This window comes from Rhipicephalus microplus, chromosome 8 (genome assembly GCF_043290135.1).
Source record: "Rhipicephalus microplus isolate Deutch F79 chromosome 8, USDA_Rmic, whole genome shotgun sequence".
Taxonomy (NCBI): Eukaryota; Metazoa; Arthropoda; class Arachnida; order Ixodida; family Ixodidae; genus Rhipicephalus; species Rhipicephalus microplus.
The window spans coordinates 43,408,690-43,427,929 of NC_134707.1; the positions used below are offsets into that span (position 1 = coordinate 43,408,690).

At 42.4% G+C, this 19,240-nt stretch overlaps 1 protein-coding gene across 1 annotated transcript in view; it reads left to right on the plus strand.

Moving 5' to 3' along the window:
* RyR (Ryanodine receptor) overlaps positions 1-19,240 on the plus strand; it is a 285,153-nt gene that overhangs the window by 170,883 nt on the left and 95,030 nt on the right. The window contains exons 49-59 of the mRNA XM_075871638.1: positions 216-325; positions 623-834; positions 2,508-2,606; positions 6,438-6,705; positions 7,834-8,107; positions 9,176-9,368; positions 10,269-10,398; positions 11,778-12,017; positions 12,600-12,769; positions 15,167-15,407; positions 17,417-17,577. Of these exons, the coding sequence (XP_075727753.1) occupies positions 216-325; positions 623-834; positions 2,508-2,606; positions 6,438-6,705; positions 7,834-8,107; positions 9,176-9,368; positions 10,269-10,398; positions 11,778-12,017; positions 12,600-12,769; positions 15,167-15,407; positions 17,417-17,577 (2,098 nt within the window). The remainder of the gene's footprint in view (positions 1-215; positions 326-622; positions 835-2,507; positions 2,607-6,437; positions 6,706-7,833; positions 8,108-9,175; positions 9,369-10,268; positions 10,399-11,777; positions 12,018-12,599; positions 12,770-15,166; positions 15,408-17,416; positions 17,578-19,240) is intronic.

Below are 19,240 nucleotides of genomic sequence, written 5' to 3' on the forward strand. Positions count from 1 at the left end.
AGATAGAACAAGCCTAGTTAACGCCGAACCCTATTCACGCTGGTGGAGCCATGCATTCGTGTGAACAGCACGTGTTCAATAAGGCACATGCAAGAATAACCTTCAGTATATGTAAACATTTGCAGCGGGAACAGCTGAACAAGCAATGAACTTGAAAAATGAGCGAGTATGGAGTATCTCTTGGTTATAAATAATTTCACACCGTTTTACTACAGGCCCCTTTTGAAGCTGGCGGACAAGCTTCTGCTCGTTGGACTAATGAATGACGATGACTTGCAGTGGCTCCTCTACCTCCTCGACCCTAGCACGTTTCTTCCCGGTAAAGGTGTGTAGTCCCTGTCGTTTTCCTCTCCTCTCCCCTTCTTCATACTGCTACCCTTGCTTAAAATATACTCTATGGTCATTAATCACTAATGCAGAGAAAGTGCTTTGTTGTGACGAGCTGTTGAGATTGATTTTTCGAATGAATTTTTTACTGCTCAGATTTCCGATCCACGTCTTGTACGAGCAATATGGAATGTATATTTCCCCTCGTATTAATGTTATCTTTGCGGGGCAAGTGATATTTCCGACCTTCAGGGAACTCGGTAGGCATGGCTCATAATTAGTTTGCCTTCTGCAGCGGGAATAGGTGCCCCGGCAGCGGTTACCGGAAGTGATGGCCGTGGAGGGGGCAATGGAGGCGTCCCGCTGGGCCTCATCGATATGCAGATTGCCGAGGGAGTCAAGCTTCAAGTGTGCTACATACTTCACCACCTGTGTGACCTGCAGCTCAGGCACCGGGTTGAAGCCATCGTTTGCTTCTCTGACGACTACGTCGCAAACTTGCAGTCGGTGAGATGTGTGGGCTGTGCTAGCTGCTTGTTTATATATAAGAGTATACTACAAAGCTATCTCAAAAACGTACGTGACTAAAAGAAAGCATTTGTTGGGTCCTTGACAGCATGAAGGTTCCAAGCTATCGTAGTCTCCTCCGCCACGTGAACATCCTTTGTGCAAAGGATACTGCGCTAATCAGCGCTCAATGCACGTCTATACAGCCAAGATTGCATACCTACCTTCTCTATCGTGCTTGGCTTCCTAAACAAATGAATAACCCTCCTCGTGTGGATTGATTTCTTTAAGGATGATTTTTGTTCTTACATTTGTCCTGGCCTCGAAATATATCGAATGGATGTTTCTTGGTCCGGGTTATACCGAAATACATTTTTCAGTTTCTCTGGACAGGGGATGGTGGTCAAGTGGCACATGCGTAAGCATTACACTTGCCTCATCAATAATCTTGTTGTCTGAATCAGATAATGAAAGCTTAGATCTGCGCAGCGAAGTGTGCTTGGATGAGTTCGTGAATCGAAGGGTGAAGGTCGAGCTCTAAGTGTTTCTCCGTGTTAACGGAATGTGGTAATTCAAGTGGTCTTTCGATAGTGCATTTAGTCAGCGTTTGTTATGCTCAGATTCACTTCAATTGAGGAAAGTGCCGTATAGTCAACGTGACTAAGGTAGAAGTCTTGGAGGACTGCGTAGTTTGTCTTCCTTGAGCCCCCCTCCACCCCCACCCCTTCCCTTTTGTAAGCTTGTGATTGTAGCACGAAGTACAGGTATATGTGCGCCTGTGCGCTGAAGTTGTCCCGGGCTTCTGAGCTTTTATAATTAGGAGTACTGGAATTTTCGCGGAGTACACGCTCGAAATAGGGTGTTCTTTATGATCGTGATATCAATTTGTAGTGCATGTAGAGGGCCATGCTTCATTGCTCCTTGCCTAGACTGTTTGTAGAGGAAAAGCTTCGATTTTACTGGTGAGAACTGCCGTTCTGTTTTTCGCCGAGGAAGATGTCGGTCTCATTTCAAACGGGATGCCTGAACAAAAAACCTTGATTGTAAAGAGGTGAATCCGCACAGTAAAACATTTAATCACTCCAGGCTGCTTTGGAAAGAATCAATTTGACGTATCTACACTGGAGTGGCGCCAATAATAACGATAAGGGAAGAAACATGCAAGAGACGTGGAGATTAACGGGGAATAAAATTGCTGATTTCATTTGCCTAGAAGTCTTGTGACATTGTCCTACTGTGTGAACTTTTCGACTCTGAATTGACACAGACTGAAGAGAATGAGATAACTCAACGTGAAAGGAGAATATAAACAAATGCGAACAGCGTGGCGCACCGCTTTCATCACGTGGTAACCTCGGCGGTAATAAAAAAATGTAAGAGTTGTTCTTCAATGGTACCTCCAGTTACTTGTGGCTTATTATTACCATTTAGCCTACTGCTAATAAAAGAATTCAAACCAGCGTCGAACGTAGATGACGCACTGCTCTCTATACTTTCCGACTCCTACTGCTCACGAAACCGCTTCAAGACAGACGTCTAACCTCTTAAAAGAGACGAAATGAAATAATAGATAGACGATGCTTATCTGCGGTAACGCGCACTTTATTTCTCAACATACCGCTTACGCTTACGCGGGACTAAAAGTGTAAATATGCACGTTTTACGTGTTTCAGGACCAATTGAGACGGTACATTGAGATCAAGCAATCGGACCTACCTTCCTCGGTGGCTGCAAAGAAGACCCGTGAATTCCGATGCACGCCCAAGGAACAGGTGAGAGCCATACCCGTGAGCCAAGACGAGAAATTGCAGAATGCTCAGTGCATGTAGAGTAGCAACAAAAAAAAATTACGACAAATGAAAGGTTCCCGGAGCCTCCAAACTTCTACATGCGGCGCTGTTGTTCACGTGCGCACCGATAGCGATATTCCGAAGCACATGACATTACGCAAAGCAGGGTTTTCCGGCAGAGTGGTGAATGACCGGTCTTGCTGTCGGCCCATGCGAAAGCCCACATCTCAAAGAAACGATTGTTTATTGCTTATCGCCAGATGTTTCTATGCACACGATATTGTTTTTTTGTTCTTGTTTTTTCTGAAGTTCCGAGCTACCACTTCTATATATCACAGTCCCCCAGAAAAAGCTGCTTGCTTGAGTGTCTTCGCCGGCCACACGTGTTTTGAAAAATAGAATGCGTTTGTCGTGCTCTTGGGAAAAAGCAAGCGCCGCGTGTCACAGTCTCGCTCCTATGGCAACTCGTCACTTGTGCCAGGGTTTTTTTTTCCTTTAATCAGTGTCTGTTTTGTGTATGTGTCTGTGTGTACGTGCGTGTGTGCGCGTAAGCGTGCGTGAGTGTGTGTGTTTTTTGTGCGTGTGTGTGTGTGTTTAGGCACCAGAAGACGCTTGGGTTGGTGAAGCGGTTAAAGGAAAGCGAGGGGGGGGGGGACGGCATCCCCTTTCGCCGCCCTTTTCTTCTTGTACTCGTTGGTAGAATCAGAGAGAAAAGAAGCCTCGCCGCTGATGCAAATATGGAAGTTAAGCGATGAAGCTATTGCTCTGCTTTACAGCAGTAAAGGCGGGAAGGACACAGCTCTTTGAAAGCAACGTAGTGGTTCCTGGTTCGCCATTATTGTCAAAAGCCACCCGTAGCCACAACTCAGCGCACCAAAATAATGGTGTCAAACGCCCAACAATGTAAATGTGCAAAGAAGCACTGTCGCTCTTTCCATCACATTATGAGGGGGCGGGGTTCATAGCCTCACTTGTCCTCTTGTACGTACTTCTATGTTGAACAAAGAAAAAAAAAAGAGGGGTCGGCAGAGCATCTCGACTATTGCTAGGAGCACGGTGTAATGGCTACAGGAGCCAGCGTCCACTAGTAGCTATGTGTCGTTTGATACTCTTCTGGCACCAAACAGGCGCTTGAACCGTGTCTTACAGATGGCGACGTGCCTTAAACAGACAAAATACACTTGCACTAAATGTGAGGGGCAGTGTGCGGCCGCAGTGAAATGAAAACAATAAGCTGTTTCAAACACCCACATAATCGTTTAGCTAACGTGCGTTCGCACTTTCTTGGCTGAAAGGAAAAGGTTTAAAATATCGCTGTCGTAGAGCTCGCGCGTTCATAATACATACATACATACACATACATACATACATACATACATACATACATACATACATACATACATACATACATACATACATACATACATAAACACACACATACATACACACAAACATACATACATACATACATACATACATACATACATACATACATACATACATACATACATACATACATACATACATACGCACGTACGTACATACATACGCACACATACATACACACAAACATATATACATACACATACATACATACATACATACATACATACATACATACATACATACATACATACATACATACATACATACTACATACATACATACATACATACATACATACATACATACATACATACATACATACATACATACATACATACATACATGCTCCTAGCTTTTTATTTTGAAGCAATGTATACGTCAAACGTACTGCCTCCTATGTTAAAAACGCCTACGCATTTGTCGTGACGCATGCTGTATTCTAAGACCCAGCTGGCGACGCTCAGCTGGCAAGCTTCCCACGCCATGAATGAGCGGTGCTTGAAAGAAATAGATACTATTGTTGAAGCAAGCGTCACTCTGAAGAGCTTTTGTAGTTACACAGAGTATTGCACGATTGTGTGTCATATATATATATATATATATATATATATATATATATATATATATATATATATATATATATATATATATATATGGTATTTAGTGATGTGCGCACATAAAGCGTCTGCGTTTAGTTTATGGAGAATGAGACGTTGGGTCTTAAATACGTTACCTTGAGATATGCGCCTTTCTTGTTCTTGAGCCGTATCGTTTTCCAGTTCTCTTTCCAAAAGAAAACTAACTAGTTGGGAGAACGAGAGCAAAGTAATATGAAGGGATGTCTCCGCCATTACCACGGTCGTTCCTATAGGCGCAATTATGTCCGTGCCATTCAGTGCGTGCATGGCTTACGATCCACAACTTCGACAAGTCCATAGTGGGTGCGCGATGACGCTTGTGCTAGTTCTCTCCGGAACTTGTACGCACGACTAAAATTATTACTCCATGCATTATACTAGTGAAGCGGCCCCGATGATGGTTCAATCCTGTACCGACGAAGACATGGTAACAGAAGCAATAAAAGTTTCTCGAGAGGTTTTATTCATCGGTAGTTTAGTCAGCGTGCGCAGCAAGTAATTGTTTGAAGTAATCGACTAACACTATCCAAGAAACATGTAATCAAGTAATCAACAAATAATTTGCCCGTCCTATCAAATTGTCAACTTTGCCTCCTCATCTACTTTCCGAGAACGCGTCACTCATCATCTGCAACGTTAATTGAATCGTCAGTGTGAAGCTTTCACTTGTAATCCCACCCCTTATATAACACCGCCTGACTATTGTCCTTTAAGGAAATAAAATGAACTGGGCTGAACCAATATCTGTTGAGCAAAACAAAAACATAACAACTGTACGGCTAATACACAGCAACAACTGCGTCATGATTGAAAGTGTGTTTTAGCGTAGCCACCACAGCTGTTCCTTCGCGAAAACAGTGAATGCCGACGTGTACCTTCAAGAACCATACATGGATCCTTTCAGTACCTGTATACCGTAATCACTCGCACAAAACCTATCGCCTGTCGCGGTTACTTTTACTACCAGCAGTGATTAGTCCCAGTTCATGATCAGTAGTGTTAGATAAACGAAAACTATTTATGGGCTTGTGTTAGTCAATGAGTTTATTTTTATAAACTACGTGCGATGCAAGACGTGCGCAAGCATGCTTGACGTGTGCGCGTGACCCACGTGCCATTCAGCATGTCTTTCACCTAAATATTTTTACATCCACCTGTATGCTGACGCATTGGTAGTGTGGCTGCGTCTTTCTCAAACAAGCTAGCAACTTCTTGCACTGCTCTCCTGATTGATTGATTGATTGATTTGTGAGTTTTAACGTCCCAAAACCATCATATGATTATGAGAGACGCCGTAGTGGAGGGCTCCGGAAATTTAGACCACCTGGGGTTCTTTAACGTGCACCCAAATCTGAGCACACGGGCCTACAACATTTCCGCCTCCATCGGAAATGCAGCCGCCACAGCCGGGATTTGATCCCGCCACCTGCGGGTCAGCAGCCAAGTACCTTAACCACTAGACCACCATGGCGGGGCCACTGCTCTCCTGCAACAGTGTTTATAGTGTTGTAAATGAATTCAAGCCGACTGAGTTGATTTGAAGTTCGATCGTCCTCAGTAGCGTATAGCCAGGGCGTAGCACATTGGGCCCGTGCCACCCCCCCCCCCCTAAAATCTTAATTTTTTCTTCGCCATGGCAGGCAGAGCAAAACAAAAAAATGATTATTCCGAGATACTGCGCCCCGCCCCAAACTAAAGAAGCCCCCCCCCCCCCCACCTAAGAAGATCTGCCTCTGCTACTGCTTGAATTATTCCTTATTTTTTCTTGTTGCTCGTCCAATGTCTTTAGATGCGCGCCATCCTCGGATTCAAGAACCTGGACGAGGAGAACAGTGACCAGTGCCCTTGTGGGGAAGGTCTCCGGGAGGCCCTGAGTTCGATGCACGAAGATCTGGTACAACGTCTCAAGGTGGCCTGCGCCGGCGAGGAGGAGGCGACCGACGCCGAGTCGGAGAGCACGAGTACATTGCGACAAAAGTTCATGTCGCTAGTGAACTTGGTGAAGTCGTCGGAAGAGCCCACTGGAGAACAGGAAGAACACATTACTCTTCCTGAAGGTGAGTTTCATTACTTTGTTAATTAAACGTACATTATTAGAGGGTGGAAGCAATGCGTGGCACCGGCTATTCCACCTTCATAATTGTCGCCGTCGAAAACTCAAGAGCCCTACGCCATGCTAGATGAGCAGTATAGGCTGCTCGGCTACAAACACAGAGGTCGCGGGTTATATCCCGGCCACGGGTGTCGCATTTCGATAGAGAGGCCCGAGTACTGTGCGACAGGACTGCACGTTAAAGAACACCAAATGATCAAAATTTCACCAGCTCTCCACTACGGCGTCTCTCATAAATATATCCTGGTTTCGATACGTACCAGCCCACATCCTATTATTATTATTATTATTATTATTATTATTATTATTATTATTATTATTATTATTATTATTATTATTATTATTATTATACATTAAAACTGAAGAAGACTGATGCAATTAGCCAAAATTATTCATCAAGAAGCAGTGGCCGCTTCTCATAAGTTTAAAAAACCGAGTATTTCCACGAATGAAGTGTCTATGCACCATAAACTTTCGCCAATTTATCGCAGCCTTCATAAACTCTTTTTAACAATTTTCGGAATCTCTGCACAATTACAAGGTGACCGAAACCTCGACTGGTTAAAAGTTGGAGTAGCTCCTGCTAAGCCGACTTTTCAAATAAGCGTGTTTTCTTTAACTTCTCGTGGGAGTAAATGCGCATGTTGTGTTGGAGTGTAGCGACATATGTGAATCATTTATTTCAATGTGTGTGGATGACGCATGACATTGTGGTGGCAAAAGAGAGTATTGCGCAAGGGGATCGGTGTAAGGTAAAAAAAATAACCCAGTGGAGATTAGTATAAAGTATAGAAGCCTGGTACATGCAAGACTTTACAGGGCGCGGCCGGACAGGTGACCCTGAGGGAAGGGCGCATGCAGAAATATTCTTGCCGGAGGGGTGGGGAGGGGTAGGAGCACTTCCTTGATTTTGGGGGGGGATCCCCATAAAAAGGTTGTTTTCGCTTTGTATACCATTACGAAAAAGTCTCGGCTTGAAGGGGGAAACGGTGTGCCACCAACTAGTTACGCCGCTACCTGCAGAGGCTGTTTACTAAAAAATACGCTCATTATGTTTTCATTTTGTGCGCAGAGATCTTCACACGCAAGGTAGTTCAGGTGGTGGTCAAATGGGCCAAACAGTCGGAAATCGAGGACCGTGAAGTGGTGCGCCAGATGTTCGGCCTGCTGCTGCGCATTTACAACTCAGTCGGGGAGTTGATGAACGCCCTTAATAACACGTACGTCATCAGCCACCGCAGTCAGTCTGACATCATCAGTGTGCTCAGTCATCTGGGGAAAGTGCGTGCCTTACTGCCCGTCCAGATGTCACCCCTCGAGGAGGAAATCATGCGGAAAAGCCTCTGGTATGTTTGTGTACAACCTTTTTTTTATAGCACATGCATGTTTGTGCAGCATTGTATTTGGTATAAAGTTTTTCATCTGAAATATGATGTCAGGCATCCTCAAAGCTATATGTATATATGAACAGGGCAGGCTACAGGACACTTGTTGGTGCTCTACACTCGCAGAAGTTCAACGCAAAAAGCTTTTTCTGTAACGTACTGATGATAAACACATTGAGAAAACAAAGTGTATTGCTGACTGCTGAAGTTCAACGCAAAAAGCTTTTTCTGTAACGTACTGATGATATACGCATTAAGAAAACAAAGTGTATGCCTGACTGCTTTCTGAAAAAGGTTACCTGCCACGTATGCAACTTCCTTTAAGAAGCACGTTAGCTCTCTTAAGGGTCATTATACTCTCCTAAGAGTGTATGTTGACCACTAAACTTTCTAAAGAAAGTAAATTTTCATTATACTCTCCTGTCATTACACTGTCTCCATAGGGAGTAAAGTAACCACAAAGAGAGTTAGCGTGCCCTTTTAAAGTTTTAAAGTGAGTCTTATACGTGGCGAGACAGCACTCTCACAAAAGAGTCAAATGACTCTTGGGTTTAGTATAGTGTAGATGCGTTTGTCCGGCAGAAATTCTCAGAAGAACTCTATATAGTAATGCTATTGATTTCTCCCATAAAACTTGATATTCGGCACCGAAAAAGTTGTATGTCGAAGAAGTAAGGCATAGCGGAGGACAAAGTCAAAATATTATATAGATTCGCTAGGCAAATGAGAGATGAGCGCAAGCGCAAAGTGTCCGACGGCATTCATTGCAGCAACACACTACCATTTGAAACCTGGGCTGATGATAAACATGTACATTTAGACGCAAAAGCTTCGACGCAACGATGATTACAAAATGAGGTTAGCCACTTTAAAACAAAATGTTTACGAATAATAAAGCAATGGCACTGGCATACCGCTTATGTATGACGGCATATTTTCATAATCACATCGAGTATAAAAAGACTCATTGTGAGTAAATGCATCTGCTGCTATTCCTGTATGTATACCAGTGACACCTATTGTTCACAGGGCTCTGGTGAACAACCGGATCTTCTTCCAACATCCCGACCTCATCCGTGTGTTGCGTGTGAACGAAAACGTCATGGACGTCATGATCAACACCCTCGGAAAGCGGGCCCAAACCCAGTCTTCAGGACAGGCTCCCGCTGCTGCGTCTTCGCCTGCCTCGCCGTCTGCTCCCGAAGCTGCAGCGGCTGACAAGGTAAAATGCACTTGAAAGGAAAGTATCAGTAGAATTGTATACGGAAGAAAAAAGGGCGAAGGTTACTCGAGCCTTAGATTCTCACCAAGACATTGTAGACTATACCGACTTGCCCAAGAAGCCACCCTAACTACACTAGCCGTGTGAAGCACAAGGGACGGTGAAGATGGTTCATCTTAGGGGCTTGACATGTCGTCGTGGGGAATGCTACGTCTTTCCTTGGCTTAGACTAAGTACAGTCGAACCTCAGCCTGTTGCAGACGTTGCGAGGATGTCCTAACTCCAGCGCCAGAAATAGCCTTCAAAGCTGGCAGTGGCACCTCCGGTAGAAGCGTGGGCCCTTGGTCGCTCGAGTACTCATCATATTCAATGCTATATAATGAATATTTCCTAATTACATTTCATTATTGCCGAATGTTTTCACCCATTAGGAACGTTGGGCTTGCTAATTAACTAATTACTGACCTCTAATTTAACTTTCATTAATTCAGCTTTTTACACTGAGTTAAATAAGTAGTTACGTACTTTGCATTTAAGCACGTGACCCTTTTAACAAGTTCGTTTGATAGCTCTCATTCTGGGCACCAATAAACTTTCGTCAGCCACGGTGGATCAGTGCTTAGCTGCTGATCAGTGCTCAGTATTCTGCTAGTGACCCCAAAGTCGCGGTTTCAATCCCAGCTGCGGTGGTCGCATTTCTATGCAGGTGAAATGTAAGAGGCCCGTGCATTCTGTGTTGTCAGTGCACAATAAAGAACGCGAGATATTCGAAATTTTCGGGGCCCTCCACCAGGGTATCTCTCATAATCATAACGTCGTTTTGGAACGTGAAACCCCAGATATTGTTATTATTACAGATAAACTGCTGTTCCACAATAACGATGCATTTGCTTTTTCCAGGACACATCTCACGAGATGGTGGTGTCCTGCTGTCGCTTTTTGTGCTACTTCTGCCGCACAAGTCGCCAGAACCAGAAGGCCATGTTCGACCATCTCGACTTCCTGCTCGAGAACAGCAACATCCTGCTGTGTGAGTTGACGAAACATACATTATGTGTGTGGATGCCACATGATATCACCTAATTTTTTCCTTGTTCTTGATTCGTTCCCACGTATTCAGGGAAATGAATGTCATTGGGTGCTGACATATAACAATAATACAAGTAGATTACACGTACTGCACAGTTATGACGTCATGACGGTGTATAATGTAGTATTCGTAGATATTAAAGACGACGCACTTCAGTGGGCAAGCTTTGCGTTGGAAATGGAATTTCAGTGCACAAGAAATGTGATACGCAATGCCTACGCTGCATGGTGCAATCAAAGTCATTGGGCGTAGTAAGACCAGTTAATTGGCAAAATGCATGGTTTTATAAACATCGGCGAGCGAACCTTTCAGCCCTATTTGTCTCGCTCACGTAGGCTCCCAAATGTGTTTGACCGGTTGGGTTCTACGGGTAATATTAACAAAATTACCTGAAACAAATGCTAATTTCGCAACATTACTGCGTGCCTCCACCGAGTGGTGCAGGGGCGAAGCTCTTAAGGGCGTAAGTTGGTCGTCACCTGATGTATGCATGTATGTAGTAACCACCTCACATCATATCCCCAGAATGAATGATGAGTGGGGCGAAGTTTCGGAAGGTTTTACCAGCAAACCGTGAATAATCTGCTGACCACGTCCATCTGTCGTCTATTGGTCTGTTTGACGCACGGACAGATGGACAGATGCATGGACGGACGAACGGACGGATGCATGGATGGTATGGACGCACGAACAGACAGACGCACGGACGGACGGAAGCATGGATGAACTGATGGACGCTTCGTCCCACTCAACCTCATTCACTTCGTAGATATGCTGTAAATTTTTTTTAAATAAATGCCCAATATAATCACTATTTGTAAGGGTCATGTTGCTTGTGTCTCAGCTTCCAGTTGTCATTGAACGCAGACCTATATTATTATTAAAATATCTAAAGCCAAGCTGAATCATGACAGCCTACTTCTTTGTACCCTTAAACCAGATTTTCCAGCCTTTGTACGCTCACAGGTGTGGGGAACAGGGTAAGATTGTACTGAGCACGTACCTATCGATTTACAGTGCGTTATCTTAAGACTTGGTAATGAGAAGAGCTCAATTTGTGTTCTATTGCATTACTTTATTTATATTTTTACTAGAAAAGAACACAGGATGACATAACGTATGAGAGCAACGATAACGTTGCGTAGTTACTTTGTGATCGATGCAAAGTTTTCTTCATGAAAGTTATTCAGTGCTAACTCTTCAGAAAAAAACGCAGACTCTGTTCTGTAAGTGGTTCTGGGCAGTTGTCGAACAATGCTCTGGGAAGCATTAAAGCGATAGTGTTGTTGCTTATGAAGGACGCATTTACTCGGTTGCAGCACGACCATCACTTCGTGGATCAACACCGCTGGACGTGGCGTACAGTTCCCTGATGGAAAACTCGGAGTTGGCGCTGGCTCTGAGGGAACACAACTTGGAGAAGATAGCTGCCTACATGTCTCGGTGTGGCCTCCAGTCTAACTTGGAGCTTGTGGATCGCGGATACCCAGACGTCGGATGGGACCCGGTGGAAGGAGAGAGATACCTGGACTTCCTGCGCTTCTGTGTATGGGTCAATGGTATGGGTTTTTTATTGCTATATGGTGATCATTAGTAAGCCGAAGAACCTGATTTTTGCACCATTTATGTTGTAGGGTAACGTGCATGAGTTTGTAGGCTGTTTCATTATTCCTAAATTCACGTTTCATGCATTGCATACAATTGAAAAAGACGGTCTTTCTGCACCGATCATTTCATAAGGGATACTGGCGGACCCTTGAAGGTGTACGTAAAGGAGATACAAAAATACGACTATTTAGCGTCTAAAGGTAAGAACTAAATCCTCAAAACAACGGGGTATTTCATTTTCTAAGTGAAAAAGTACAGCAAAACAAATGTCCTGCTAGTTCAATTTGCGGTTCTATCTGAACGCCTTCCTTGTTCGTTTCATTACTTGTAGCCTTTCCTGCTACATCAAAAATTTTTTTGCAAGTTTTCGTAAGAGCTGAATATTTCATTGCCCTCCGCCCATTCACACACCACTTAGCTTGTGCTTGTTGTAGTGTAACAAACTGTTTAGTGCATGAAAAGTGATTATATTTGAGCATCGTTTGTCTCAAAAAAGACTTGAGTCAATTTATGTCGTCATATTTGAACTGCAGGTGAGACTGTAGAAGAGAACGCAAACCTTGTGATTCGTCTTCTGATTCGACGGCCGGAATGCCTGGGTCCTGCCCTTCGCGGCGAAGGTCCAGGCCTGTTAGACGCCATTCGCGAGGCTGTGCGCATGTCGGAGCGTATTGCTGCCGAACGCCTGCAGCAACAACAACAGGTTAGCGCGTGTGCCTATATATTTATATATTTTGTTGCAGTATATAAGGACTAAACAGTCGAAATATTGCGCTCCTCTTCACCCATCATCTCGTTATTTCTTCGCGCAAAAACAGCCATAATTTTGTGACTTGTATATAAATGTAAACCAACTATGCCAGCAAAGACCAAAATAGTTCGCCCCCCACCCTCCCAAAGAAAGAATTTCTGCCTACGCACCTGCAACCCAGTCGTTTACATCATGAGAAACTGTTAAACATCAATTACCAGGAGGAACAATCCAAAGCTCAGAAGTATCCTTTACTGAGATGACATTCAGAATATTTCAAAGCTGCACATTGTTGTACCACGATAATAATAATAATAATAATAATAATAATAATAATAATAATAATAATAATAATAATAATAATAATAATGCTTTATTATCATTATCATTATATTATTATTATTATTATTATTATTATTATTATTATTATTATTATTATTATTATTATTATTATTATTATTGTTGTTGTTGTTGTTATTATTATTATTATTATTCACAAGAACTGCGGGTTTTACCATATTTATATTTTATTCAAGTCTTCGGTTTTGGTCGAGAGCTTGGTTCTAAAAGAACAAAAGCAGTGGAGCCGTACGTTTCGCCATGTTCATGTTTTCACCAACCATATCTATGGCGTCTACGCAATTCAATATTTAGAACCAGCCTAGCTTGGGCGAGCTTGTAAGACATTATGGGATAAACTCAAAGCACCAGGAAACGAAGGCAGAAGAAAAAAAAAGCAGCAGATAATACGAGCGCTGATCTGGAATTAGATATACCACAAAGAGAGCGGAGAAGGGACATTTGCGGAAGTGCAGACCTGTGGACCAGCTAACGTGCTTTTTCTTTTACTGTTGTTTTTTTAACAACTTTAAAATAAATTCAGGTTGAAGTGAGCGATCGCGTTGCCAGCTCTTTTTGCTATGTTCTCGTTATCCGGCACTGTGATGTTATTTCATCAAAGCAGGACATGCAATGAATATCGCTTAAAATATAGATAACCTGAATATTAAAGCTCGAAGCACCTGACAACAAGTCGTCCCTCCACCTATAAACCACCGTCCGGCATCTACAGCAGATGTAGGAACCGCAACATCTATAAACAATGAAAAGGCTAGCAAAGACTGTTAACCAGAACAAACAAAACAAAAGGTCACAGCTCCGGAAAAGCCCACGAAATATCTTGCCGTTCAATGAAAGCTAATAACTTTATAAAAGGCTATTATTTTTTCAAAAGCTGTATTACCATCCTACATTACACCCAGAATTTATGTCACGACCTTATTACTTATCTCTCTGCATTGATCATCAACACAAAGTTAAATTTGTGCGTGTAACACCACATGTTTTTCAAAATCATTTATACCTCGTACATCACATGACTGGAATGACCTCCCGGCTGATATTGTCAGGGTTACTAACAATGAGAATTTTTGGAAAGAATTACATAACATTGAACAGTAATAAGCGTTTGTGCGAAGTAATGTCACCTCAACAATTTTAATGGCGTACTAATAATGCTGCTCGTGTCAATCTCATAATCACAATTCAAGTGAACCTGCAGTTTTTCATACATCACTGTACTTCACCTACTGAGCTTATACTGTATAAACAACAAAATTTACGCATTTCTTAATTATTTAGGTTCCCGTTAAGTGCGATATTCGTCATAGTCAGCTAACATTTTATTGTATAATTAGTGAACATTGTACTAATTATGAATTGTGTCACGGCTGTTTCTTTTTCCCCTGTAACCCACTCCCACCTGTAATGCCAAAATGCTTGAGGGCCAATAAATAAATAAATAAAAAATAAAAAAAGTAAATAAATTCAAAATGAAAGTCTCTTTCCCAGAACAAAATAGAAGGTTAGGATTCATGATTCAATGCACACTCGCCTCATTTTTGGTTCATTTTGTGAATATGCCAAAGTCGTTCAAAAGTATATAAGAGGCCTATGGGACGGTTTTATGCTCTCCCATACTAGAGCACCTAGAACTCTAAGTCGTTCACCACTTTTTCTAAACACATTGAACCACTAACGGTAAAAGACACATAGTAAACCTTGCTGTAAGTCAGGATTGCGGGCCTGACAATGTGCGAGGCCCACGGGACAGCTTTACACTCTCCCTTAGTAGAGCACGTCGTACTTTAAATCGTTGACAACTTTTTCTAAATACGCCCTCCGTCAGTAGAGTAACTTCTCTAAATCGTTAAACACTTTTTCTAAACACAGAAAAACCATGCCGGTTTTCTTGCACCTAGCCATACGATCTGGGATGATTCTATGCTCTCCCATAGCAGGTGCCAAGTACTCTAAATCGTTAAATGCTTTTTTTTTAACCCACGGCAGGGCGTGCAGCTGGAGGAACCTGGCGAGGATGACATCGACATGGGTGCGGCCATCCTCAACTTCTACTGCACCCTGGTCGACCTACTCGGTCGATGTGCACCGGAGGCGGCGACTATCGCCCAGGGCAAGAACGAGAGCATCCGGGCACGTGCCATCCTTCGCTCCCTCGTGCCCCTCGATGATCTACTCGGGGCCCTCAGCCTGCGCTTCACGCTTCAGATACCCCGAAAGGGGGACACCAGTGAGTACAACTGCCCTTCTAGCAGTAATGCGTAAGAAGCCTTGGAAACCACGCGCAATGCCTATAGTTAGAACTAATAGAAAGGAATGTCAAGGAAAGTATAGGGCACGTTGTTTGTAGGGAATAATATAAACGTGAAGGAAGTAATGTGGACAAATAAGCGCTTGCCACGGAGAAAATCACACCTGCATCGTTCTAAAAACACGTCGATGCTCTATAGCAGCTGGGATACAGCAGTAGTCATCTCCTCGCGTACTTTATATTCGTGCGAAAAAAAAACGACCGCTTAAAAATCCCGGTCGTTTGTTCTCACAGAACCACAGCAATTTCTTTAGAATGAATTTTAAAATTGAACTATATGCTATATTCGTCCGTAACAAATAAATTCAGCATCGCCTTAGATATGTAAATTTAAAGTATACCAGCCTAAGAGGAGTGCTTTGAAAACGTCAACAGCTACTTTCGATATTTAAAACGTTGTACTGTGAATCGCAAGTCCAATTTGGCTTCTTTTAATTGACACCGTGATTTCGTTGCATTAAATGCCGACAGAACTGAGCGGTTCCACCCACTGTTGTCACGAAGGGCAGTAATATATTAAGTTAATTACGTGATAGGTAAAACAAGAGAGTAAGATGAGTGTAAACTATTGATTGATTGATATGTGGGGTTTAACGTCCCAAAACCACTCTATGATTATGAGAGACGCCGTAGTGGAGGGTTCCGGAAATTTAGACCACCTGGGGTTCTTTAACGTGCACCCAAATCTGAGCACACGGGTTTACAACATTTCCGCCTCTATCGGAAATGCAGCCGCCGCAGCCGGGATTCGAACCCGCGCCCTGCGGGTCAGCAGACGAGTACCTTAGCCACTAGACCACCACGGCGGGGCGAGTGTAAACTATGAGTGCTCCTGCAGCGCCGGTATCAAAATAGCGGATTTATTTTGCTACAATTCCATACTGTACAGCTTTAAAATGCCGTTATGCATGTAAATAAGGAGAAAAACTGTCGTGCCCTCAAAAGTGCTTTCTTAGCAGTTTATCGTAATGATTAACCATTATATCGGCATATATTCAGAGTCGTCCAACATTCTGCCTACACTTGTTCGACGACATTTATTTGTTGCCTCGTATATTTTTTTGAGTTGTTTCACCGTAGTGTAAATGAAAAAGAAGCCTATTAAAATGAACGGGAGGTCTATTTTCTTTTCTTCAAGTTGATTTTCGAAACAGAACTGTAGCGCTGTGGGCTAGCTGTAAATAAGGCATCACGATATAAAAATCATACATAAATATATGCAATGTAATTGAGTATGCATAATGGAGTTTCTAGTGTGCAAAATTTGTTCGCAAGTTCCCAAAGGCAAAAAAAAAATGTTCAAAAGTGCTTCAAAAAAGTGCAGCCACTATTGATCTCGACTGAGATTCTACTACATATGAAAGTTTGAAGAATGACGCTGGCGTTGAAATTTTTGAATGCTACAGATCTCGCATGTGACTGGTGATAAGTGACAATTATGTTTGAGGTATAGTGCAGCTAGGTAGAGTACCAGCACAATATTGCATTTGGAATAGCACTGAGGCCGCCGTCTTATACAGGCTTACGTCGCACTATGGACGAATTTTTACTTTAAGAGCCTGCTCGTGCTTGGTTATAAACAAACAAAGGACATTAGCTACAATCAGCAAAGAAGAAACCGGGCGGGTCGATTGCCAGCAAACTATGCAAGGCTAGATCCGCCGACTACCTACAACATCCTTAACCTTGACCTTAACCTTAAAATACAAAAAAAACAAATCTACTTAACAGCAGGAGCAATGCGAGTGAACGTGGCTTGTTTGTTTGAAGTGCAGTTTCACGGGTCGTAAACGAATATTTGCTATGAGATATTCTCTGCTTAACGGTAATTCGGTTACAATCTTCTAAGTAATTTAGGCGGAAAAGTAGTGTGCACAAAAGAAATAGTTTTTCTCAATACCAAATCAAACTTGCCAAATTTCGTGCAGCCCCAAAGAGTGATCTCCCGCCTGGCCTACAGCCTAACCACAAGCAGTCCATCGTTATGTTCCTGGAGCGTGTCTACGGTTTGGAGACGCAAGAGACATTCTTCCGTCTTCTTGAGGATGGCTTTTTGCCTGACCTCAGAGCAGCCACCATGCTTGACCGGGTGAGGACCAGCGATGTTTGAATGAGAAAATGCAGCGTGTTAGCGTCTCGTCAAACAGATAAATAAGTGTAATGCTTGTATGTGATTGACGAAATGGGCTGACATGTTTAGTTTAGTTTCAGTTTATTTCGGACATAGTTACATGACACGATATATGTCCACGAGGCAAGGCAAAAGGAGACTCGTATGTCTTCTTATGAGGCCTTCACCCCGGAATTACACGTCGGACAGCCAGGAGAAAAATCAGAAAAATAAGTACAATGCTCATTGCACAACTTATATAAACAAAAAACGAACAGTAAAAAACACATTAGGACAAAAATTATACAAAGTTTACATTGTTCAGGTTTAACAGTTTTATAAAGTTACATAAATATACAAAATTGCATATTTTCGGGTTTGAAGAAAAATAACTGTAATTTCAAGAAGGCAGGAAAAGTAGATTTACTTGTTTTTTAAAACGAGACATACTTGAGTTCTGATTAGCCAATTTGATTACGGATAGATATGCAATCAGCAATGAAATAATATGATACTCTGTAGTTTTGGTACCATAATTAGTTCTTGGTCTTGATCCCGTCAATGAAATAGTGCGAAGGTCATATATGCCACTTGTCTGTTTAGATATTTGCTTGAGAACATGGTGCGATCATGTTTGTATTCGCGGAAAATCATTGCTGCCAAAGAAAGCTGATATATCTCTGAGAATGATGGTACGTTCAGACTTTTATACAGAGAGTCAGCTGATGGGGAAGGATGGGAAGAAATCATTTTTAGGCTCCTTTTTTGCATAGAGGAAACACGTTCAGCATCCGTCTTGTTGCACGTACCCCAGACTAGGTGACAATATGTTAAGGGGGAATGAATAAAAGCGAAGTAAAACGGTTTTCTAACATGCAACGGCAATAAATATTTTAGCCTGTATAACATAGCAAGAAAACTAGACAGCTTAGCACGAACATAATTTATGTGCTCAGACCAGCTGAGATCAAACCTAAAAACGACTCCCAAGAAGTGACAAGAGTTGACGGGCGTTATCATATCGTTATTGATACTCAATTCTACGTTATGAAGAAGTGGTTTATTTTTTGGACGAAATATTTCGTACTGTGTTTTCTTTACGTTTAAGTTTATTTCGTTCACATTAAGCCAGGTATGCAGTTTGTTTAGCCAGATATTAGCACGGTGCTCTAATAAATTTAGATCTGGACCAGAAAATAAAACGTTAGTGTCATCAGCGTACATAGCAATGGGGGGAGTAAAAGAAATGTTAGCAATATCATTAATATATAGAAGAAAGAGCAAAGGACCCAAAATAGATCCCTGTGGGACCCCAAAGTTTTTCTTCCCTAAGTCTGACCTTAATTCCTGAAGCTGTGTATATTGCATTCTGCCTTCGTGGTAACTCTTTAATAATGTAAGGGCCAGTCCACGGATACCATATGTCATTAGCTTATCAAACAAGATTTGGTGTTTCATAGAATCCAATGCTTTTCGAAAGTCAGGAAAAATTCCAACTGTAAAATATCGCTGTTCAAAATTACTATCTTTTCTTTTACCTGCAGTAGAGCAGATTCCACTGGTTTTCCACATTGAAAGCCGTACTGGTGTTTCGAGATAATATTTTTAACTTGAATAAAATCATATAATCGTTTATAAATAA